This window comes from Phyllobates terribilis, unplaced genomic scaffold, assembly GCF_046119375.1.
Source record: "Phyllobates terribilis strain yellow unplaced genomic scaffold, ASM4611937v1 Scaffold_8__6_contigs__length_399053987, whole genome shotgun sequence".
Taxonomy (NCBI): Eukaryota; Metazoa; Chordata; class Amphibia; order Anura; family Dendrobatidae; genus Phyllobates; species Phyllobates terribilis.
Genome location: NW_027362768.1, coordinates 316,317,430 through 316,343,629, shown reverse-complemented (window position 1 = coordinate 316,343,629; position 26,200 = coordinate 316,317,430). Strand labels below are relative to the sequence as shown.

Genomic DNA, 26,200 nt, shown 5'->3' with positions numbered 1-26,200 from the left:
CCTTAGACCCCACAGTCCAGAGACTCTCACCTAGCCTAATCAGATCTCATACTTTGCACTGATGAGGGGCAACACCCAGAAACACAGTGTCTGCAAAATGAGATTCTGGTTTGGCTTTTATCCCAAGTCATATTGCAGGGCTCGTTAAAGAGTCGATAATGACTTGTAGGATCGCTGCTTCCAAAAGGTGGCGCTATAGAGTTCTAGTCCTCTTAGTCTCTGAAGTGGCAATTTGCAGATTTAATTTTTCAGAAAAGCATGTATGGCTTATAAGTCTCCTCACTCTGACATGCCAGGCTTGGCTTTTCTCTCCCCACAAGGAGAAATGTTACCCCTTAGATTCTAGGGTATAGGTGGGAACCTTTGGGGACTTTTTTTTTTTTTACCTAAATTCATGTATTTAGGGCTAAAAAAGCAATTGGGTTTTATTCTACATTTTTCACTTTTTGGCTTTTACAGGCTCTTTGTTTCACTGCACATTCAACTTTGATGTGGTCTGTGGTCAAAAATCAGTTGAGTGGAGGTCAGAAAAGACAGATATTAGAGCTACAAACGGTCAATTTAATCTTTATGAGCTCTCTGATGGATCCTCAGTTAACTCATCTTGCATCCAGCAATAGACAGTGGAACACAGAGGTTATAGAAAATTTGCGATTGTGGTAGTAGGGCGATGTGATCCTGCTTTGTTGCCCCAAACTTTATTTTTTGGGCACACGCCAATTGCAATTAGAAAGTGACCGACCCCCTTAAAGGGACGGAAGATATGTGCAACACATAGGGCATGCACTCAATGAGTAATATAGTAGACTCATCACTTCCATTACCATAGCATAACCATTACGGTCTGCAAACCATACTCACCCTACAATGACTATGACAAAATCCAGCAAGTTCCAGCCATTCCTTACATAAGCATTGGGATGCATTACTAGTCCATATGCTATGATCTTCAAAAATGTTTCAATTGTAAAAATGATGAGGAAGGCATACTCTACTTTTTCCTAAAAGAAAAAAAAAGCACAATTAACTTTTTATGTTTATAGTTTACTGCAGTTTATCAGAGGTGGCTGATTTCCAAGGAGAACAGCGCTTACAAGCTTTATGCTTTAGTGCTTGCAAGCGCTGCTCTGAAGCTCACTGGATCTGACCAGCTTCAGTGTCTCCTTCGATGCTGTAGAGGTAAAGCTGCATTTTAGAGGGCGCACTTCGGAACAATGGTGGAACCTTGCTGTTGCCCAGAACTTTAATCTTCAGGAGCGGGAGGAGGAGAAGGAGCTGCATGCTCCTGAAGATCAATCATGACAACAAGCCTTTACCTAAATGGCTTCTCCAAGACAATCCCTTCAAAGATATATGTTAGGGAACCTGAATACTAACTTGAGACCAGGGCCCTGTTGGGATAATCCCTCTAAAAAACAAGATTATCCATAATCCATGTTAAAAAGTGACACCACACTGATGGTGGCCATACACCTGAAATTGCCATGAGCTGAAAGTTCCTTTAGCCGATAGCTTGTCCTTCTACTCCTCCGCCTCATACACATGTACATAAAGCTCGGCGGAGCATCTGCTCTCATAAGGAAGACGTTAAACAGGTCACCTCTTCTGTTAAAGCAAAAGGATCGGGCATGTTGGAACTCAATATGCCCCAACCCTTCTTTTCTTCAAAATCTGCAATCATGGTACTACCATATGCACTAGGTAGTCAACTGATGTGCAAGTTTGGCTGACTTTCATTTAGTGTGTGTACGATGACCTTGGGTTACTCCATGTGAGCCCTCGAGTTACTCCATGTGAGACCTCGAGTTACTCCATGTGAGACCTCGAATTACTCCATGTGAGACCTCGAGTTACTCCATGTGAGCCCTCGAGTTACTCCATGTGAGCCCTCAGGTTACTCCATGTGAGACCTCGGGTTACTCCATGTGAGACCTCAGGTTACTCCATGTGAGACCTCGGGTTACTCCATGTGAGACCTCGAGTTACTCCATGTGAGCCCTCGAGTTTCTCCAGGTGAGACCTCGGGTTACTCCATGTGAGACCTCGAGTTACTCCACGTGAGCCCTCGAGTTGCTCCACGTGAGCCCTCGAGTTGCTCCACGTGAGCCCTCGAATTACTCCACGTGAGACCTCGAGTTACTCCATGTGAGACCTCGAGCTACTCCATGTGAGACCTCGAGTTACTCCATGTGAGACCTCGAGTTTCTCCATGTGAGACCTCGAGTTACTCCATGTGAGACCTCGAGTTACTCCATGTGAGCCCTCGAGTTTCTCCATGTGAGACCTCGGGTTACTCCATGTGAGACCTCGAGTTACTCCATGTGAGCCCTCGAGTTACTCCATGTGAGCCCTCGAGTTACTCCATGTGAGACCTCGAGTTACTCCATGTGAGACCTCGAGTTACTCCATGTGAGACCTCGGGTTACTCCATGTGAGACCTCGAGTTACTCCATGTGAGCCCTCGAGTTTCTCCATGTGAGACCTCGAAATACTCCATGTGAGACCTCGAAATACTCCATGTGAGACCTCGAGTTACTCCATGTGAGCCCTCGAGTTACTCCATGTGAGACCTCGAGTTACTCCATGTGAGACCTCGAGTTACTCCATGTGAGCCCTCGAGTTACTCCATGTGAGACCTCGAGTTACTCCATGTGAGCCCTCGAGTTTCTCCATGTGAGACCTCGAAATACTCCATGTGAGACCTCGAAATACTCCATGTGAGACCTCGAGTTACTCCATGTGAGACCTCGAAATACTCCATGTGAGCCCTCGAGTTACTCCATGTGAGACCTCGAGTTACTCCATGTGAGACCTCGGGTTACTCCATGTGAGACCTCGAAATACTCCATGTGAGACCTCGAAATACTCCATGTGAGACCTCGAAATACTCCATGTGAGACCTCGAAATACTCCATGTGAGACCTCGGGTTACTCCATGTGAGCCCTCGGGTTACTCCATGTGAGCCCTCGGGTTACTCCATGTGAGACCTCGAGTTACTCCATGTGAGACCTCGAAATACTCCATGTGAGACCTCGAAATACTCCATGTGAGACCTCGGGTTACTCCATGTGAGACCTCGAAATACTCCATGTGAGACCTCGGGTTACTCCATGTGAGACCTCGAAATACTCCATGTGAGACCTCGGGTTACTCCATGTGAGACCTCGAGTTACTCCATGTGAGACCTCGAGTTACTCCATGTGAGACCTCGAAATACTCCATGTGAGACCTCGAAATACTCCATGTGAGACCTCGGGTTACTCCATGTGAGACCTCGGATTACTCCATGTGAGACCTCGAGTTACTCCATGTGAGACCTCGAAATACTCCATGTGAGACCTCAAAATACTCCATGTGAGACCTCGGGTTACTCCATGTGAGACCTCGGGTTACTCCATGTGAGACCTCGAGTTACTCCATGTGAGACCTCGGGTTACTCCATGTGAGACCTCGGGTTACTCCATGTGAGACCTCGAAATACTCCATGTGAGACCTCGAAATACTCCATGTGAGACCTCGAAATACTCCATGTGAGACCTCGGGTTACTCCATGTGAGACCTCGGGTTACTCCATGTGAGCCCTCGGGTTACTCCATGTGAGACCTCGGGTTACTCCATGTGAGACCTCGGGTTACTCCATGTGAGACCTCGAATTACTCCATGTGAGACCTCGAGTTACTCCATGTGAGCCCTCGAGTTACTCCATGTGAGACCTATAGAATAGCGGTCTTCATGTCCATGCAGAAACTAAAGGGTGACCGCGCGCAGCTTATAGATCCCAGGGGTTATAGACCTGCGGATGATCATTGATGACTTATGCTGTGTCTATATTTGCTGTCATTTTTCCACCCGTAAATCATGTAATGCAGAAGACGCTCCCCCTTGCACATTTCCGCAGCACATGGCATTTAGACGGCATGAATCCCAATTAATACGCCGGAGAATGAGCAGACATGACTTCAAACCTGACAAACTAATCTGGATTAGGCTTTTCTCCCCCGAAACTTGTGAGTGATAGAAAATGTAACATGAAAGTTAGAAGTAGGTCAGCGCACGATGGCGGAATAATTGTGCGCAGAAACTATACTGCACTACTGGAACCTACCAGGGACATATATTAACACATCGTATGCTGGTTAATAGTCCACGACAAGTGAATGCTAATGTACTGACGAGAACACTAACAGTAAACCCTGATCGGGATCTAAGACTACAGCAACGCCTGCTCTGATGATACAAGTCACTAATACGTTTTTTAAGGATTTATTACTTAACATCAAGAGATATTCCTTGTAAGTGACACAAGCCCAAAGAAATCCCAAGATGTCAATCACCAGACAACAGAAGGGTCGACAGGAACACCAGGGCATAGGGTCATTTTTGTCATTTCTAGCCCTCCTTGTTAGGCGGTGACCTCTGGCAATCATCTGTAATCTTTGGGGATATATTTTGATAAGTGTTCAGTTTTTCTGCAGCGCCTCCAGAGGGGGAATTAAGCATTACATGGTCACTATGTTACAACAGTGTTATCTCTACTGATGAAGACAGAGGGCAGTGAACATGTCCCAGAAATCTACCTGGGGGTCACAGATCTTAGGGTGAGTGCCACTCCAGTATTAGAGCAGGGAGCCTTCCTAGAAGACATGAACATAAAGATTTGCACTATTCTGATCTGGCATAGGACGTCATATACCAAGGGAGACTCTCTAGGAAGATATACATTTAACTTCCATGTAGGAAGGAGTATAGTAGACTATGCCATTACAGACATGGACCTGGCAAATATCGGCACCTTCACAGTCACCCCACAACCGCACCTGCCAGAGCACAGCCAACTTATTCTGTACATGAAATCTTCAAAGAAATCATCAACAGAAAAGCCCTAGCTGAACGGCCTCTTCAACCTGCCTCAACCCTATAAATGGTTCAAGACGTCGGCAATAAAATGTAAAGAAGTTCCAAGCAGCCCCGAAATACAGGAGATGCTCCACCACTTCTACAACTACGAGTACAAGAGAAACCCAGAAGAAGTGAGTCAAGATGCAAAAGGCCTCAATGATATATTCTACACCATGGCCAGATTGTTCCACCTTACAAAAGACAACTACAAGAGCCAAAAGAAAAACAGATCAATGGTTGGTTTAACAAAGAATGTAAAGCCGTTCGGAAGACCCTGAGAACAGCCTCAAACAAGAAACACAGAGACCCCCAACCAGCCAGGTGTAAGGGACGCCTACGACACCATACAAAGGCAGTACAAAACCATCCTCAGGAGGAAGAAGCTGAGCTACATCTCCACCAAACTTAACCAACTCCAAGACGCCCTCCAAGACAACTCCTTCTGGGAACTATTGAACCACATGGGCACAAAAAGCAATAAAGGCAACATCCATATCCAAAAGGGCAAGATCTGGCTCCAGTACTTCAGTGACCTCTACTAAGACCTCCCGAAAGAAGGACTGAGCCAAGAACAGAATAACATAATGGCAAAACTAAAGGCAATAGAGGAAAAAGTAAAATAATTCCAAAACCCTCTGGATACACCAATCACATTACAGGAAGTTACAGAGCGAATCTCTTCCATAAGGCGTAGAAAATTCAGAAGCCTGGATGGAATCCCACCAGAAATGCTGAAATACAGCCCACCAGAAATACAGGCAGCAATGGCTAAACCTATATTGTGCAGAGCGCTGGCTACTTCCCTCGTACCTGGAGGCCTCATCTCACCTATCCACAAGAGTGGGGACAGGTATGACCCTGCCAACTACAGAGGCATATGTGACAGCAGCAACCTGGGAAAACTGTTCAACAGTATCCTAAACAAGTAGATCCTCAGCTTTATCACCGAGCACAACGTCCTTAGCAAAAGCCAAGCAGGGTTCATGCCAAACCACCACACCACCAACAACATCTACCTCCTGCACAGCTTCATTCAGAGCCATGTCCACAACACAAAGCACGGGAAGATATACGCTTGTTTTATGGACTTTAAAAAGGCGTTCGACTCCGTATGGCACCCAGGCTTGTTCCTGAAACTGCTGGAGAGCGGAATAGAAGTAAAGATCTATGACGTCTTCAAACGCTCTTACACCGAGAATAGCTGCAGCGTGGCGGTGAACGGGGAAAGAACGGCTGATTTCCGGCAGAGCCATGGAGTCAGACAGGGCAGCAGCCTAAATCCAATGCTCTACATCAATGAGCTGGCCACCGCTCTGGAATATTCTGCGGCACCAGGTCTCACACTCCATGACGTTCAGGTGAAATTCTTGCAGTATGCAGATGACCTACTGCTGCTGTCACCAACCGAGAAAGGCCTCCAAGACAAATTTTGTAGAAATTCTGCTCCACATGGGACTATGCATCAACCCAAAGAAAAGCAACATCATGGTGTTCCAGAGGGGAAAGACAAGATTGGACAAGCGCCCTTCATTTGTGCTAAACAACTACGCTGTTACAGGGATGGACAAATACACCTCCCTGGACCTGAAAATTCACCAGTCAGGGAGCTTCCAACAGAACATAGAGACCCTGAAGGACAAGCCCTGAAAAAAAACTTCTATGCCATCCGAAAGAAACTCTACCATCTGAAGCCGCCGATGAGGATCTGGCTAAAAATATTCAATGCCATCATCGCCCCAATCCTCCTGTACGGCAGTGAAGGCTGGGGTCCTCACACATACCCAGACTGGTCAAGGTGGGATTCCAGCCCAACAGAAATATTCCACCTGGAATTCTGTAAGCCCCTTCTCCAGGTCCATCAGAGCACCACCAACAGTGCCTGTCGTACTGAGCTGGGCAGATTCTCAATGCACCTAGCAGTCCGGAAGAGGACGCTGTCCTTCCAGGCTCATCTACATAATAGCAATCTAAGCTCCCATCATCATAAAGCCCTGCTGCATGTGAAGGGGCCAAACAAACCAGGACCCCGGGAGCAGCCCACCCAAACCCAACCTGACCGAAACAACAACCACAGCAGCTTGACAAAAGACAGAATCAGAAAGATGGTAGACGAGGGCCAGGAGAGATATGTCAGTGACTGGAGGAACGATATCAGCATCTCACAGAAACTGATCTTGTACCGAAGTCTACAGAGAGACTACAGACTGGAGAAACTCCCGAACCCCAGAGACCGCCAGATCCTGAGCCGGTATAGACTCAGTGCCCACAATCTGATCATCGAGCCTAGCTGGCACAGACAGAGCTACAAGCCCAATGGAGGACAGACTGTGCCCACAATGTGACCTGGAGACCCTGAAAGTAGAGACCCACTTCCTGTTACACTGCACCAAATACTCAGCATTGAGGGACACTCACGTCAGAGACTCTCCGATCTCTTCCTGAATTATAGCTCCATGAAGGAGGAAGAGAAAACATATCCTGCTGGGGGAAGAAGAGAGTGCGGTGGAGGTAGCAGCGCAGTATGTGAACGCATGCCATAGGCTGCGAGAAAGAGGACTGTGATATACCATGGACTTACATAGCACCCACCCTGGATGTGCCCCCGTCCAGCATAACTTTTTCACACAGGTGCCTGTAGGTTTGGATTTCTTTTTCCCCTTAATAATAAAGACCTTAATTTAAAAACTGCATTTTGTGTTTACTTGCATCTTTCTCTAATATTTAAATTTGTTTTGTGATATGAAACATTTACGTGACAAACAAGCAAAAGAATAAGAAATCAGGAAGGGGGAAAACACTTTCACACCACTGTATATATGTACACATACACACACACACACACACTTACATATATATGCATACATACAGAATACGCACGTATACATAGACACATATCTATATACTGTACATACACACACACACACATACATATACAGACATATACATATATATATATATATATATATTTTATACACACATCCTACAAATCTACCTAGTGGACTTTTTTGGTGCATTTTACATGACAAGAGGAAAAATTAAAGAAATGTTTCTACAATGAAAGCAGGAAACTTTACAACCTGCACAGGTCTGGCCGATTATTAACTGAGGAGAATGATGCAAGTGCTTAATACTTGGGTTACAGGGTCACATAGGGTAACGGTAAAAGCAAGGGATTACTGTAGGGCAGCCTAAACAATTCATTATAAAATAAAAATAATGGTCACAGGTGGTATATCAACCACTGCAAAAAAAAAGAAAAATTCTCTGACTCTTAGAAAAAGACCTCATAATATGATAAAAGGAAGCTGTCATATTGTACATCCATCTGTGATCAGCCTGATATAGAGATGATGAACATGGTCACTAATAACTTGTATTTTATTCATTAGACTCTCTAGTGTTTCTGTGATTGGGAGTCCAGTGGGCGGTCCTAATTAGTGATAGACAGCCATCTCTGACCGCCCCCTGGACTCCTAGACATAGAAGGAGAAGGGGCTTTATTGAATAAAATACACAAAATCTTTTCCTATAAACCTATGTATCAATCTCCTGAGCTCCTCCGGCTCTATAGCATGGTTCCTGCAGGTCAGACCCCGCGTTCAAGGTGACAGTTTCCCTTTAATAGACACATTATAGTACGTCTCCACTATACTCCATGATGGAATACAAGAAAATACATACAGGGTCACAGTAAAATCACAGAATTACTGGAACGTAACCTAAATGCTTCCTTATAATAAAAAAGGGGAGAGGGGCGTTGAATGTGACCTTTCAACCACTCCCAAAAATTCTCCAACCCTTACAGAGATATGATAATACTTATCATATCGTACAACCAGCCCCATCTGTGACCAGCAGATTCATATATAGACTTCTGAGAACAGAGTTAGTATAACCTATTCATTAAATTTCCTACACTTGCGATGCTTAGGAGTCCGGTGGGTGGTCCTAATTAGTGGACCACCCACTTGACTCCAAAATATAGAAAGAGAAAGGACTTTAGATTTGCAAGAAAAGATTCAGTATAACTTTTATTCATTAGATTCCCTACACTTGCGATTCTTAGGAGTCCAGTGGGCGGTCCTAAATACTGAACGACATCTGACCACCCACTTGACTCCAAAGCATAGAAGAAGAAGGGACTTTAGAGTCAGTATAACCTCTCTTTTATTCATTAAAGTCCCTACTCTTTGTATGCTTTGGAGTCAAGTGGGTGGTTCACTAATTAGGACCGCCCACTGGACTCCTAAGCATAACAAGTGCATTGAATTTAATGAATATTATACTAAATCTGTTCTCACAAGTCTATATATTAATCGGCTCAGCTCCTCCTGTAGTTCAGACACCACATTAAAAGGGGACAGGTTCCCTTTAAGATACACATTACGCTGAAGTTCAATGATGGATTACAAGGAACAATTAAAAACATGAATCTGAAATGTTCTGCAGTGCTGTGAAGCTCTATGGAGTAATTCCAAGAACTATAATATATCCTGTAATTGCTATGTAAGCATATATACTGTATACTCCTGTTGGTTCACTGACGGTGAACTAAGCCATGAAAATGAATTAAGAAAGCATAACTTATTATATTACATAAACTTTGCAATATTCCGCGCAGCAGTAAGAATCGCGCAGAATCATCATGGATCCGTCTTCCCGTCGCGCTCCGTTGTTCCTTCAGTGACTCGGTAAAACTGCAAACTAAAATGAATGCAAAAAAAAAAGAAATCAAACATGTCGAGCGGAGTGGAGAAGAAGCCGCGGGCTGGAGAACCAGGCAGAAGAAAACGTAAAGAATTAACAGCGCAGGAAAAGGACAGAAAAGCTCAAAGAGAGCAAATTGGAAGTGACACCGAAAACGCTTCCATTATTAATAGGAGAAGAACAGAGGAAGTCTGCGCCCGGCGTGAACATCCTAAATTATATATATACCATAGTCCTCCATGTGGGGAATACGCCGCGTGGTAAATAATGAATGCCCAAAATGTGCGGCGCTTGATATGTTTAACCCTCACATGTCCAGGTCCTAAAACACAAGCAGTAATACACTGCATCAACCAAAGTAAGCCTGCCCGTAATCAGTGCCATTCACATTACCTATTATAATAGGAGCCAGAAGGAGGAACTCTAGGATGAGGAGGAGGGGGTGGGTTAAAGGGGATCTGACACCAAATTTTTGCTTCTCCATGTGAGAGTAGCATGACGTAGTAGCAGAGACACTGATTACAGTGATGTGTCACTTACTGGACTGCTTTCTGTAGTTTTGATAAAAATCACTTTTTTCACACAAAACCCCAAAAATGGGCAGAACAAAATTGTTGGCACCTTCAACTTAATATTTCGTTGCACACCCTTTGGAATAAATAATTGCAATCAATCGCTTCCTATAATCATCAACAAGCTTCTTACACCTCTCAGCTGGAATGTTGGACCACTCTTCTCTTGTAAACTGCTCCAGGTCTCTCATATGTGAAGACGTCTTCTTCTCCCAACAGCGATTTTAAGATCTCTCCACAGGTGATCAATGGGATTTAGATTCAGACTCATTGCTTCCACATCAGAACTCTCTAGCGCTTTATTTCCAACCATTTCTGGGGGCTTCTTGAAGTATGTTTGGGGTTATTGTCCTGCTAGAAGACCCATGACCTAGGATGAAAACCCAGCTTTCTGACACCGGGCACTACATTGCGACCCAAAATCTTTTGGTAATCTTCAGATTTCATGATGCCTTGCACACAGTCAAGCAACCAGTGCCAAAAGCAGCAAATCAATCCCAAAACATTTTTGAACCTCCACCATATTTGACTGTAAGTACTGTGTTCTTTTATTGCAGGCCTCATTCTGTTTTTGGTAAACAGTAGAATGATGTACTTTACCAAAAAGCTCTATCTTGGTCTCATCTGTCCACAAGATGGAGGGCGTTAAACTAGAAGAAGAGGGGATGGGAAGAAAAACGCCAGACACGAACATGAAACCAGAGAACATACTAATGAAAGATATGAAGTGCGACAAAGAAGGTCCAAGACAAGATACTTGGAAGGGAGGTAAGAAAATTTCTAATACAATCCACAGGGAGAAGATTGGAACAAAACAAAATCGTGTAAACTGCGTGCTAGCAAATGCCAGGAGCCTGACAAACAAGATGGATGAACTGGAAGCAGAAATATCTACAGGTAACTATGACATAGTGGGAATAACCGAGACATGGTTAGATGAAAGCTATGACTGGGCAGTTAACTTACAGGGTTACAGTCTGTTTAGAAGGGATCGAAGAAGTCGGAAAGGGGGTGGAGTCTGTCTATATGTAAAGACGTGTCTAAAGCCTACAATACGGGAGGATGTATGGGAGGGAAATGAGGAGGTCGAGTCCTTATGGGTGGAGATACATGGGGCAAAAAACAATAATAAAATTATCATAGGAGTCTGTTATAAACCACCAAATATAGCAGAAGCCACGGAAAGGCTATTAATGAGACAAATAGACGAAGTAGCAAAAAATAACGAGGTGATTATTATGGGGGACTTCAACTACCCCGATATAGACTGGGAAACCGAAAGCTGTAGATCTCAGAAAGGAAACAGGTTTCTGTCAATTATCAAAGACAATTATTTGTCACAACTTGTGCAGGAACCAACTAGAGCAGGGTTCCCCAACTCCAGTCCTCAAGGCCCACCAACAGGTCATGTTTTCAGGATTTCCTTAGTATTACACAGGTGATAATTGCATCACCTGCACAGGCAATAATTCCATCACCTGTGCAATACTAAGGAAATCCTGAAAACATGACCTGTTGGTGGGCCTTGAGGACTGGAGTTGGGGAACCCTGAACTAGAGGGACGGCCCTTTTAGACTTAATATTAACTAACAGGCCAGACAGAATAACTGAGGTGCAGGTCGGGGGGCACCTGGGAAATAGTGACCACAACATTATACAATTCCACATGTGCTTCAGTAGGTGCCCAGCAAGGGAGTCACAAAAACACTGAACTTCAGGAGGGCAAAGTTTGATCAGCTAAGAGATGCCCTTCACCTTATAGACTGGGATAGTATCTTCAGTAATAGGAGCACGGATAGAAAATGGGAAATTTTCAAAACAGTCCTACATAGTCACTGTAGAAGGTACATACCTTATGGGAATAAAAGGGCTAGGAATAGGAGGAAGCCAATGTGGCTAAATAAGGAAGTCAAGAGGGCAATGAAAAACAAAAAAAGGGCTTTCGGTAAACTTATACAAGAAGGCAGCGAGGAAGCGCTAATATCTTATAGGGAAAAAAACAAAATCTGTAAGAAACAAATAAGAATAGCAAAAGAGGAGACAGAGAGACTAATTGCCAAGGAAAGTAAAACGAATCCCAAACTGTTCTTTAACTATATAAACAGTAAAAGGATTAAAACTGATGGAGTTGGCCCATTGAAAAATAACCTGGGTAAAATCATAGAGGGCGATGAGGGTAAAGCAAACCTACTCAATAGCTTCTTCTCCACTGTTTTCACAAAAGAAAACAATTTATCGGAGGAAATGCAGAGTGATAAAGTAAATCCTCCGCTAAATATCACCCACCTAACCCAGGAGGAAGTTCAGAAACGCCTAAATAATATCAAAATAGACAAGTCACCAGGCCCAGATGGCATACACCCCCGGGTACTAAAAGAATTAAGTAATGTGATAGGCAGACCGCTGTATCTTATATTCAAGCACTCTTTATGGACAGGGACTGTCCCACTAGACTGGCGCCAAGCAAATGTGGTACCAATATTCAAAAAGGGGTCTAAAAGTGACCCTGGGAACTATAGACCAGTCAGCTTAACGTCTGTTGTGGGTAAATTGTTTGAAGGATTTCTTAGAGATGCTATTGTAGAATATCTTAATGATAATAACTGTCTAACTCCATATCAACATGGATTCATGAGGGATCGCTCCTGCCAAACAAACCTGATCGCCTTCTACGAGGAGGTGAGCTCACAGCTGGACCGGGGAGAGTCAGTGGATGTTGTATACCTTGACTTCTCCAAAGCGTTTGATACCGTGCCACACAAAAGGTTGGTATATAAAATGAGAATGCTTGGTCTGGGGGATAATGTGTGCAAGTGGGTAAATAGCTGGCTGAGTGATAGAAAGCAGAGGGTGGTTATCAATGGAGTAAGCTCAGGGGGTGTCAGGGTTACTAGCGGGGTGCCTCAAGGGTCTGTCTTGGGCCCTATATTATTTAATATATTTATTAATGATCTAGTGGAAGGGTTGCATAGTAAAATAGCAATATTTGCAGATGATACTAAACTTTGTAAAGTAGTTAATACAGATGAGGATAGGGCACAGCTACAGGAGGATTTAGATAAATTGGAGAGTTGGGCCAAAAAATGGCAAATGGGGTTCAATGCCGATAAATGTAAGGTCATGCACATGGGAAAGAAAAACAGCAGTCACCCATACATATTAAATGGGAAACCGTTGGGGAAATCTGACATGGAGAAGGACCTGGGCGTCTTGGTTAACAGCAAATTAAATTGGAGTGCCCAGTGTCAGGCAGCAGCTGCGAAGGCAAATAGAGTCATGGCATGCTTCAGAAGAGGAATAGGGGCATATGATGAGAACATTGTTCTTCCTCTGTATAAAGCGCTGGTAAGGCCGCACTTAGAATATTGTGCACAGTTCTGGGCTCCGGTGCTCAGGAAAGACATATTGGAGCTAGAGAGGGTACAAAGGAGGGCGACTAAGGTAATAAAGGGAATGGAGGGACTAGAATACCCAGAGAGGTTGTCAAAATTAGGCCTATTTACGTTGGAAAAGAGAAGGCTTAGGGGAGACCTCATAAACATGTATAAATACATCAGGGGGCAGTACAGAGATCTCTCCCATGACCTGTTTATACCAAGGATGGTGACAAAGACGAGGGGGCACACTATGCGTCTGGAGGAAAGGAGGTTCCTGCACCAGCATAGAAGGGGATTCTTTACGGTCAGAGCCGTGAGACTCTGGAACTCTCTGGGGGAGGAAGTGGTGATGTCCAACTCACTTAATGAGTTTAAGAGAGGCCTGGACGCCTTTCTTGAGAACAATAAAATTACATCTTATTCTTAGTTAATTAATCCAGGGATTTAATCTGACTGCCAGATTGGAGTCGGGAAGTGAATTTTTCCTCAATGATGTAAATTGGCCTATAAAGCATGGGGTTTTTTGTTGCCTTCCCCTGGATCAACGCTGCGGAATAGCTGCAGTGCACAAGAAATAGGCTGAACTGGATGGACGCTTGTCTTTTTTCGGCCTTATAAACTATGTAACTATGTAACTATATGCTTTCCCAGAAGGATTTTGGCTTACTCATGTACATTTTGGCAAACTTCAGTCTAGCTTTTTATGTCTCTGTGTCAGCAGTGGGTTCCCCCTTGGTCTTCTCCCATAGCGTTTCATTTCATTGAGATTATTGATATTTTTCAGCAATTTTGGTTCTCAAGTCCTCTGACAGTTCTCTTCTCCGCTTTCAGATCTCCATGCTTAGTGTGGCACACACAATGCAACGATTGACTCAACTTCTCCGCTTATCTAGTTTCAGGTGAGCTTTTCATATTGCCCACACCTGTAACTTGACGTAGGTGAGTTTGAGTGAGCATCAAATGCTTGACAAAAGTTTGATTAATCACAATTTTGGAAAGGTGCCAACAAAATTGGGCTGGGCAAAATTGTTGTCACGTTTCCAAAATTGTGTGTAAACAACTTTGTTTCAAGCATGTGATGCTTGTTCAAACTCATCCGTGGCAAGAAATAGGTATGGGCAATATGAAAATCACACCTGAAACCAGATAAAAAGGGGAGAAGTTGACGCAATCTTTGCTTTGTGTGTCTGTGTGTGTGCATAAGCATGGAGAACAGAGAGAGGAGAAGAGAACTGTCTAAGGACTTGAGAACAAAAATTGTTGAACAACCACCAAAACTGCAGACATAAAAGTTATACAATAAAAAAAAAAGCAGCAGGCATGTTGCCTATAATATAATATCGTCATGCCTAAACATTAATACCAGCAACAACAGTGTTCTTTTTGAGACACTGGTTGGCAATCAGTGAGCCCATTCATTACCGACCATCCTGTGCCTGCCTGCCCGATTCAATCACCTGCCAACAGGAAGACGACAGGCACTTACACACAGAGACCGGGAATTTTTGCAAGATATGTAGCTTTTTTTCTTCACTAAAATGTATGTAAACATAAATGTGTCCTGAAACAATAATTTATGACTCAGAATATGTGACTATATTGTCTCCTATTGATAAAGCACTCAGGGAAATGAAGGGGACATGTAGAGGAAGACCTATTGTAAGGTTGTTTGTCACTGCATTGTGAATAATGCCTAGAAGAGACAAATGTTTCAGGAAACAATATATGACACAATTCTAATGTTAGAGCCGAAAATGCCACAGAAAATCTGCCCATTCACACAAGAATCATCTCCATAGACATGAAATGAAAAATTCAAAAACAAGAAAGAGAAAATGGCAGTGCAAAAAAGAAAAGACCTATGGAACAAACCGCGATAGACGGACGCTTCCTGATCTATAGAGATCACTTCTCAGCAGTCATCTCATTATCATCACAGACAGGTAACACCCATACATAGATAATGAGAATGAGACAGTGACCAATGCTGGAAACCCAGTTCACCATCAACACCATGAAGATGGACCAGAGATCCACAGAAGACCATAAGGATGAACATTAGGTTCCCGTCATTGGTAAGCTACAAAACTACGCGTTTCCGAGCTTCTATCAAGTTGCAGAGACATGAATAGGAATGACTTCATAAAGGGGCCACAGGACCCCATGTTTGTATAGAGATAGTCAATAAAAGGAACCTAATATTCATTCTTGTGGTCTTCATGGTATTCATACTTAACAGCTTCCAGAATTGGTCACCATTTAATTTTGGTTTGATGTTCCCCAGTCAGGCTGGCACCTACTTAAGGAAAGAGAAGAATACCAGGTAGCACCAAATTATCATGGAAGAGAAGAATACCAGGTAGCACCAAATTATTATGGAAGAGAAGAATACCAGGTAGCACCAAATTCACTCTATTATGCTATGCAATAGTGTTGTGCCTATCATGGCATTACAGAAGGAGAGGAATCACCTGTAACCCAACCCTAACCTAACTTTCGCAATGCCCCTAACATATTGACCAAATGTAGCACCTTTGCATTCTCCCCTTTTTTCGGAAGCTGCTCAAACTATATATAGATAAAGCAAGGATCCACCCTTGACTTTAAGTTATAGTTACAGCTCGCCTCCTCCCCTCTCTGCGCAATAACCTCTGCACAGACCACAAAGCATGCCCACAGTACTCTCCCATAGAACGCAATAGGTCATTTTCTGAGTAAGGCTCTTTACATCTATATTGCTGCTGCAAAGAAAATCTCAAGTTTGATTAAGTACAGAAAAAAGAAAAAAAAATCTACAAATTATAAAATAAAAAATGATAATGTTTAAGAATACATATACAGCAGCAATTAGCTATAAAGCTACTAAAGGGAAAGCAGAAATCACTGTGATCCACAGGATGTCAGCACCTTCTAAACATCATGACCGATAATTCCTCTGTAACGTGAGGTTTTAGGACTTTCCGATTGCTGAATTATTCCCCGTGATAGTCACAGTGGCCCCAACATGTAAGAGAACCGCGCAGTGGCCGTGTACATGCGCAGTGGATTTTTCAGCTACAACTTCCCCTGCGAAATCCATGTCACAGACAGATTTGAGACAGATTTCACCCACTGCAATTAAGAGGTGAAATGTGAAAAATCTAGATCTTAAACTATAACATCTGTGCCGGTTCCTGTCCTCTATGTTTCCGCTTTGAAACATAGGCAATGTATTACAGCAACAGTCCCGTTTTATTCCTGGGACTTTTTTGTTCTGCTAAATCAGGAAGCTATGGGTTTAATTCTTGTTAGGTTTCAATTATTTCTTCATGAGAGCCCTGGGCAGAGCTGTGTGCTATTTAAACCCCTAAACCTCTGACTTCCACTGCCAGTCAATAAGTTCTGCTTTCCTGGTCTAAAACCCTAGCCTTTGCTCCGGTTTGGTCTCCTGAATTAATCTGTTTTCTAACCTCGACTTGTATTTTGACCACTCACTTGCTTTCAGACTTTGTGCCTGACCCTATTAGTTTTGACCCTGATTGACACTCTTTCCTGCTACTAGCTTGCTCCACCAGTCAGCAGCTGACTATGTGGCCTTAATCTAGAAGTCCCTGTGTCAGTATAGATTCCTGCGCAGAGGTTAAAGGGTGAAGGCCAAGGCAACCCCTGGGATCTGGTAAAGAGTGGCTTGCACTAATTCTGTCCGCGGAAGCTCCTTTAGCAGCTGCCACGCTTTCATGAACAGTGCAATTGTGACAGTACCGTAGGTTTATTTTTGTGCAAATTTTGCATAAATTGGATGAGAATTATTAAAAGTGCACATACCTGGAACTTTAAAGCATCGTAGAGTTTACCTGCCTTAGTCTGCAACATTTCTGAATAAGGTAGATCTTAGTAGAGGGTACAGAGGGGCACTGATGTTTCACATATACAACTCCTATAGTATATACTGCAGCTATTACACACCATGTCACCACATACGGCTATTTATGACGTCTGACAGCTTTTGCATTGGGGACCTGAATCTAGAAGACACAGGCATCTACTGTAGGAGCTTTGTCCTAAGAAACCACCTTGGCAGCTCATTCACCCCCTGTCGCTGACTGATTGGCTCCATTCATACAGGAAATGTTTCCTCTTGCTACGGGCGTCCGTCTAATCAAGGGCACGCAAGTAATCTAAATTACCACAATCACATTTTACAATATCTGGTCTTCGGTGATGACATTGATATCAACCTCCACAAGTGTTCTGTAAGGTTCCTCATACTGAGAAACTATTTTATTTTATTTAGGGAGATCGTTAAACATGATTTCTTTCCTTAGCAATATATTTTAATTTTTACTGTACATGTGCAAAATGGAAAAAAAAAAATTAAATGTCACTTTTTTGCAAGTAACATAGGGTTAATAAGCACATAATGGGGACCAGGTAACCGTCATCTCTAACCCAAACCCAAAACATAGTTGGGAATGAAAAATATATACACGAAAGACAGCAGCAAAATGCTTTAGAAACATGCAACTATTTTTTTTTTTTTTTTTTACTTTAGATACACCATGAAACCAGGTATAATGTGAGCTGGTGAGTGAATGGAGGTTCCAGCACCTATAGTGCTCATAGAATACTGATAAAAAGGAACAACCCACTGTACAAGAATGGCTGGTAAGTTACAGACCATAAGAATCTGGACATATTGGACTGGTATTTACACTAAAAGAAACTAATTTTTCGCAGGGAACGAGGGAAGAAATATCATGCTTTTCTATAGACCAGCCCTTTACAAGCAGCTCTCCACTATGGATCATAGAGAGGGTCCCGTGTAGGGATCCCCTTCCCAATACATCCATGTGCCCTAACATAGAGTTAATGACAAACTCATCTGTATGTTCATATTCTGCCAACAATGCGGTTTATACAGTGTTCATTCACAGCAGGTAAATGCTTGACAAATCCTCTGATTTTGGCAGGAGTCATCTGACTCGCCCCCTGGGCCATGTTGTGCTGCGTTGCGCATGCGGGGGATACCCGGAGCCGGATCCAATGGGGGTAGTAGTCTTCTTGTGGCGGTGACACGGTCCGCGCCCAGGGTGGTCAAACTAAGTGGCAGTGCTCGGCATTAAGATGTTATAGAGTTCGACTACGCCACCCGTTGATTGCGGCTATGAAGCCGCCGCTGCAGGGCAGACCGCTGAGGCCGGTGGTACGGTGGTGCAGCGTGGATGGTATAACCCCCAACGGGAGGGGTATAGCCTCAGGGCAGCTGGTGAGGCAGGGAGGAATGATGGTGGTAGTGGTGGTGTGACAAGGAATCACTGAGACGTGCGGTTGCAGTTTTCACAGCTTTACTCACAGTTCTTTATCAGGTCACTTGTGCGCAGTAAGGACCACCCGAGCCGTGCTGCGCCCACCAGGTGAGGGACTCGGCTAACTCCCAGGCAATTCCGGAGCGTGGTCCAGGGCTCCCCTCTCTTCCTTTCTACTGGCCGTCCCCACCAGGGACCCACCTTTGTCCGGCTCCCTCGGGCCTTCTGGTGGCGAAACCTTTCCCGGCTCCCCTGACCCTATACGTGGTATGCCTTCCTGGTGGATATGGTGAGGGGTCGCGCCAAGGCTTGACCACGACCTCCGGTTCCTGGCTGAGGATAATTGGCCTCCACCAGTTTGGGATCCGGTACCCTGTTCTGCCAACCCTTCACCTGTTAACTCGTGGGATCTCAGGGTTCCCTCTCTTCTTGCGTCTCTGGGCCTTTCCTGGTGTTTCTATTCCTCCTTCTTCTTCTTTCTCTCTCTCTCTCTCTGCCTCAGGCCTCCTCTCCAGGCCTGGCTCTGGAGCTGGGCCCAGACTGAGCCACAGCTCCCTGCCAGCCCTCTCTGGCTGAGCTCCGCTCCTCTTCTCCTCCTGCCTGAACTGAACCGAACTGACTTGACTCCTGTCCTAAGATGGTGCCCACCTTATATACTCCCTTCTGACACCCGAGCCCAGATGACTAGCACCCAATGGGCTCCTACCTATGCCCAGAGTCCCTCCCCTCTCTGCTCCTACACCACTGGGATGTTCCTCCCCCCTCCCCACTCCAGCCAGGGACAGAAGCTGTCGTACCTGCACATCTATCTGGTGGGAGTACCGTTGGTCTGTCCCCCGGAAATGGGGTGAGTGTAGTGCATGCAGCTAACTGAGCTATGTTCCACACTCCATCCTTACCCGGGAGTGGAATACCACACCTCTGGATCGAGGTGCAATACCCCTGTAGCAGCCGAGTCCTCGGGGTGCTACATTCCCCCCTGGTAAATCACAGCACGTCCTCGGGCTGGAATAGAGCAAAACAATTAGACATACAAAAATTTTAAAGTGCACTCACATATAAGATATTAACTATGAACTCATCCCTTTATGGGAGGTACTCTTTTCTTTTTAAACGTTACAGGTATAAAACATTTTCTTATGACATTATAAAATATCTGGCTAATGCCACCGGAACTCTTTTGTAAAACATTATGCAAGATTTTGGCATTACTGTTTTAGCAGCATAATAAACTTTCTATTATAAGACATTTTCACATACAACGTTTTCAGAACATATTCTTGATTTCTGGCCACGGTGCAACTTGTGACCAGGTAAAGTGCAACAGTCACTACTTCCAAGGTAGAAAGGTAGTTCTTATAAAACCAATAGGGGGCGCTTTAAGAAGCGCAACTATGTACAAGGGTATGGCCGCTCTCAGTCCTCGGCCAGTGGGAATAGGGGAATGGCTGCTCACAGTCCTCAGCCTGATTAGGGATTAGGGCACACAGGTAACAGTCCCTTTAATAACTCCACACTAGTCCCAACGGGGACCACACTTCAATTAGCAGCATGACAGGTAACCTTACGGGTAACTATATACAGTTTCAGTTACCGTTCATTAGTAACAATGTCCTCCTGCTCCTTCCTGAGGGTAGTCTTCAGACCCGTCCGGGTCCTCTTGGTCTTCCTCATACTGCATCTCCTCCTCAGTCAGCCGGTGTACGTGAAGGGTGTATGGTCCTTTAGCACACTGATGCCGGGTGAAGGCGACCACATCACCCGGGTAGAGGTCACGTCCGCGGTGTCCCTCCGGCAGGTGGCTCTCGACATCCCTGCGGGTGACAAAGACGTCGCCGGGAGTTCGGTGATCCCGGATAAAGCCCCAGCCATTCTCTAGCTGGAACTTTATTACGGTCCCGGTGGTGCGGGGGCCGTGGGCCGTACGGGGGTTTCGTCGGGCCCGGCGTTTCTGCTCCGCGCTTTGGGCCTGCAGCTGTTCCTCGCGGATTCGCCTCTCTCGCCGTTCTCTCCCAAAGACCTCCAGCTGTTGACGGCAGCACTCCTCACGCCGGGCTGCGTCCGCCCGGGTCTCCTTGGTGAACCCCATGAGGTCCTCACCGGTCGGATCCCATGCAAATTGGGCGTCCTCCAACGGGAGTGGAACAATTTTGGCGGGCGCCGGAGCCGGGATCAGGGGCTCGCACAGGGGCCGTTCCCTCCGGAGTCGGGGGTTGACGTACTCCGGTGGCCACACGAAGGGCAGCCCGTCCGGGCTAGTATGCTGTGCGAATAGATCTGCTCCCAGGGGTGGCACTGTGGAAGCAGAGTGCGCGGTGAGGGCCGCGGCGCCCGGGGGTATTCGGCCTTGCGTCCAGGCCGGAGGCATCCTATTCGGGTCTAGGAATGGCACTTTCGGGGCAGAAGGCACTGTGGAGACCGCGGCGCCCGGAGGTACTCGGCCTTGCGACCAGGCCGGGGGCGCTTTGGAGGTAGAGGGCGCTGTTGGGGCAGCGGCGCCCTGGTTCACTAGGCCTTGCGACCAGGCCGGTGGCACTTCCTGTTTCGCCGCGCTCAGGGTCAAGGGGCGTGGCGCGGAAGAGGGCGTGACCGCGGCTCCTGCCGCTTGAGGCCTAGTTGGGAGCAGTGGCAGTGCGGCAACGGGCGCGGTGAGTAGGACTTCGGGCTCTGCGACGGGGAGCTGGGGCAGGCTTACGGCTACTGGGCTCGGGGTAATGACGTCCCCATTACCTGCTTCCATCCTTGCAGCTCCCTCCGCGGCGGTGTCTCCGGCCTTCGTCCCTCCTGCACCATCCTCAGGGGCAGACATGCCCCACGTTGCGGGTGGCGTCCTCTGCTGGCGGGTTCCAGCCTGCTGGGCCATCTCCCTTCTCCATTCGGCCAGTGCTTCCTGCTGTACTCGGGCCATCTTCCGTGCCAAGGCCTCCAGCGCGGTCTGTGCACGCTCCCGATCTCTGGGGAGTTGTGCCAGGATCTCCACCAGGCCTTCTGGGGTGGCGGCCTCCAACAGGCTCCGAACCACGGGGACGGTGCTGCTCGACTCTTCCTCCATCCCCGGGTGCGATCTGTCCAGACTCCTCCAGGCCGCACCCATCTTCTCAGCTTTGTTCCCTCTCCGCCCCCATTGGGAGTGGTCCCGGGGCATCTTAGTGACAGTCAGTTTCAGGGGCAGACCCCCCACTCTGATGGACATCTCCATTATTGTAGTCTCGGCTGGTGGGGGCGGTCTCTTCCTTTGGCGCCACTCTGGGGCCATGCCCACGATGGGAGGTGGTCTCTTGCCACCCTCTGGCACGCCCATAATGGCGTCCGCTCTGCCAGGGCGGGAAACCGTCTCAGATGGCGGGAATCGTCTCCTGATGGCGGGAAACTCCGCGGATGGTGGGTAAAGGCTGCAAATGGCGGGCAAACGGCGGGAAACGACTCCGGACGGCGTCCGATGGCGGGAATCCTCCGGAATTGGCGGGAGACTTCTTTTTGAGGTACATGTGAACTTTTCTTCAGGCACGCAGTACCCGGTGGTTGCGGGCACGAGATCCTGCCGACTACGCCAAAGTTGACTGGCCCCTGGGCCATGTTGTGCTGCGTTGCGCATGCGGGGGATACCCGGAGCCGGATCCAATGGGGGTAGTAGTCTTCTTGTGGCGGTGACACGGTCCGCGCCCAGGGTGGTCAAACTAAGTGGCAGTGCTCGGCATTAAGATGTTATAGAGTTCGACTACGCCACCCGTTGATTGCGGCTATGAAGCCGCCGCTGCAGGGCAGATCGCTGAGGCCGGTGGTACGGTGGTGCAGCGTGGATGGTATAACCCCCAACGGGAGGGGTATAGCCTCAGGGTAGCTGGTGAGGCAGGGAGGAATGATGGTGGTAGTGGTGGTGTGACAAGGAATCACTGAGACGTGCGGTTGCAGTTTTCACAGCTTTACTCACAGTTCTTTATCAGGTCACTTGTGCGCAGTAAGGACCACCCGAGCCGTGCTGCGCCCACCAGGTGAGGGACTCGGCTAACTCCCAGGCAATTCCGGAGCGTGGTCCAGGGCTCCCCTCTCTTCCTTTCTACTGGCCGTCCCCACCAGGGACCCACCTTTGTCCGGCTCCCTCGGGCCTTCTGGTGGCGAAACCTTTCCCGGCTCCCCTGACCCTATACGTGGTATGCCTTCCTGGTGGATATGGTGAGGGGTCGCGCCAAGGCTTGACCACGACCTCCGGTTCCTGGCTGAGGATAATTGGCCTCCACCAGTTTGGGATCCGGTACCCTGTTCTGCCAACCCTTCACCCGTTAACTCGTGGGATCTCAGGGTTCCCTTTCTTCTTGCGTCTCTGGGCCTTTCCTGGTGTTTCTGTTCCTCCTTCTTCTTCTTTCTCTCTCTCTCTCTGCCTCAGGCCTCCTCTCCAGGCCTGGCTCTGGAGCTGGGCCCAGACTGAGCCACAGCTCCCTGCCAGCCCTCTCTGGCTGAGCTCCGCTCCTCTTCTCCTCCTGCCTGAACTGAACCGAACTGACTTGACTCCTGTCCTAAGATGGTGCCCACCTTATATACTCCCTTCTGACACCCGAGCCCAGATGACTAGCACCCAATGGGCTCCTACCTATGCCCAGAGTCCCTCCCCTCTCTGCTCCTACACCACTGGGATGTTCCTCCCCCCTCCCCACTCCAGCCAGGGACAGAAGCTGTCGTACCTGCACATCTATCTGGTGGGAGTACCGTTGGTCTGTCCCCCGGAAATGGGGTGAGTGTAGTGCATGCAGCTAACTGAGCTATGTTCCACACTCCATCCTTACCCGGGAGTGGAATACCACACCTCTGGATCGAGGTGCAATACCCCTGTAGCAGCCGAGTCCTCGGGGTGCTACACATCCAATGGGTACAAGGGTGTCCTGATTACGGGCCAAATACAGGTCTCAGGAGAAAAAAGGGTTGGACATGCTGAACTTCAACATGCCTGATCCTTTTATTCTTAAGAGATAGAAGAGGCTACCAGAGAGGTTTGGCTTTCTCCCTTCTCTCTAGTTTTATACTCTTGGCTGACCAAAGCATACATGTGATTAGGACATAAGAAGAACAGCCGTCCTTTGACAGTCAAGTGAGCTATATTAATCTTACAACTTGGAGAGTAACTAAACTTATATATTTTTTATATTAATTTTGTCTAGCATGAAAAGTTATGAACCTTTGCAAATCACTTTATTAGGGGATTGTTTTCTTTTTCTGTAAATCAAATGCATGTAAGTGGCTTTACCCCAGTCTATTTTCCTGCCATCAGCTGCACTGATATCAGAAGGTAATCATGTGGAGTACAGATGATGGCAGTGATGGGTCAGCTCCTGTCTCCTCCTCTAAGTGTTCTGCTTATCAGAACAATCTCCTGCAGCAGCTTATCCCCAGAGTCAGTGACACAGGAGCTGACCCATCACAGCCATCACCTGTACTCCAAATGAGAACGTTTTGATATCAGTGCAGCTGAAGGTAGAGAAATAGACTGGGGAAAAGCCGGGTATGTAAGCCGTTTACATGCATTTTTCTTTTTTTTTTTTTTTTTTTTTTTACAGTTATAGAGACAAATCTCTTTCCATGCTGGAAAAAATTATAAGAAAAATAAAAAAAGTTTAGTTACTCTTTAAATGACCTTTACATTTCTAGCAGGGGTGGACATATAGTCGATGCCGCTGCAGCGGGGCCTGGAACTGGAGGGCAGATAATAATGAGGGCAATCTGGGCAGTCACTCAGGGCCTGAGGCTCCAAGGGGTTCACGGACAGCTTTGCCCTCATCAAAGGCAGTGTGCCAGGCAGGGAGCGATTTTGCCTATAGTAGAAAATGGCAGCGGAGCCCAGGAACCGTTCCTTAACTTCCGGCCCGTTGCTTTCTTTGTGACGTCAGCATGCAGCACACACCTGTGTCATTTAGAAAGTTCCCGGCAGGAAGAGAAAAGCAGCGATGCCTCGAGGGAACGGACGTAGAGGTGAGTGTTCATTTTTCATTTTTCAATACCAAACTGGGGAGAGGACAAGGAGGAGAGAGTTGGGATGGGAAGGAATTAAGGGGCGGTAGAGGCACTTCAGGGACTTTTGAGTTGGGTGATAGGGGAGGATGTAGAGTCTTTGATAGCGTCATACTGAATTGTGGGGTGGGAGAAGACGCCATCAGGGACTTGTAATAATTAGGGAGGTGGCGGACGTTATTAAGTACCTGATAGAATCCTCCCCCACTGTCAATTCATTACCAGACCCTGATAGTGTCTTCTCCCACACCATAATTAATTACAAAGTGCCTTTTCCCCCTTATCCCCTCCTCTCATACTCCCCAAAATATTCTGCTACACATCCTATTGTGTAGGCAGAAAAAAATGAATAAAATACACATTTTTGCCATGTTTTTTTTAACATGCGTTTTTGCTGCAGATTTTTTTTTCTAACTTATTAGTTTGGGTGAAATCTGCTGCAAAAACACTGAAAGAATTGATATTAAGCAGATTTAAATCTGCAAGGAAAAAATAAGCAACTTGTGCATGAGACATCAGGGATCTCATTCACTTTGTTGGTACTGTAAAACGCTGCATATTTGCTGCAACGTGTGCACATAGCCTTGAAATTAATTGGGGGAGAGTCACAGAGACTATAATTAATAGGGGGCACAGCGCTGGGTTATTTATCACTTTATATTTAAATGGTGCGTGGCTAATAGTATATTAATGGTGGGGTACATATTTGGATTCAGGGCGCAGTGTGGAGGATTTTTTATTCAAGAGACAAATGTATATATACAATATATGTGATATGTTATTTTCAGGGCTGCGGTGATCATCATGAAAAGAAGAGTCATGGCTGGGAGATGTCGCCATAAAGGTCTGACCAGTTGGAGAACAAACAGCAGAAAATGGCTCTAATCAGACGAGACATCATCAGTCACTGGGTGTAAATATTATTCTTAATACTCTGTAACTTGGAGTAAATCTGTTATTTGTAAAATCACTTAGGCCACATTCTCACATTTGTGTGAAATGTCCGTGTGCTGCCAGATTTTTTTTATTGGACGGCACATGGACTAAGTTTCATAGATCCATTCACATATCTGTAAAAATCACAGATCTGAAAATGAGATCTGCGAACTCTGAGCATGTCTAATTCTTATCCGATTTTGAGGAACAGAATATGACAAACTCAATTGGTCTGTGTGCTGTCCGAGAAAGAAATCAGGCGTCACACGGATACAGGAATGTAGCTGTGATGCTAGTAACTACTCATGGACAAGCTGTGAGGCTGGGTAGTCAAGAGCTTTGAGGTCAAAAGCCAGGAGGGTAAATGATAGACAGAGGGGTGAGACAAAGGCGTAGTCAGTAAACAGTCCGGTGTCAGAATTC

The 26,200-nt window shown here is 46.2% G+C and overlaps 1 protein-coding gene across 14 annotated transcripts in view; it reads right to left on the bottom strand.

Annotated features, from left to right (window-relative positions):
- CACNA1D (calcium voltage-gated channel subunit alpha1 D) overlaps positions 1-26,200 on the bottom strand; it is a 331,678-nt gene that overhangs the window by 178,235 nt on the left and 127,243 nt on the right. For all 14 annotated transcript variants that reach the window (XM_073644565.1, XM_073644577.1, XM_073644576.1 and 11 more), the window contains exon 4: positions 862-1,001. In XM_073644565.1, coding sequence (XP_073500666.1) covers positions 862-1,001 — 140 coding nt within the window. The remainder of the gene's footprint in view (positions 1-861; positions 1,002-26,200) is intronic.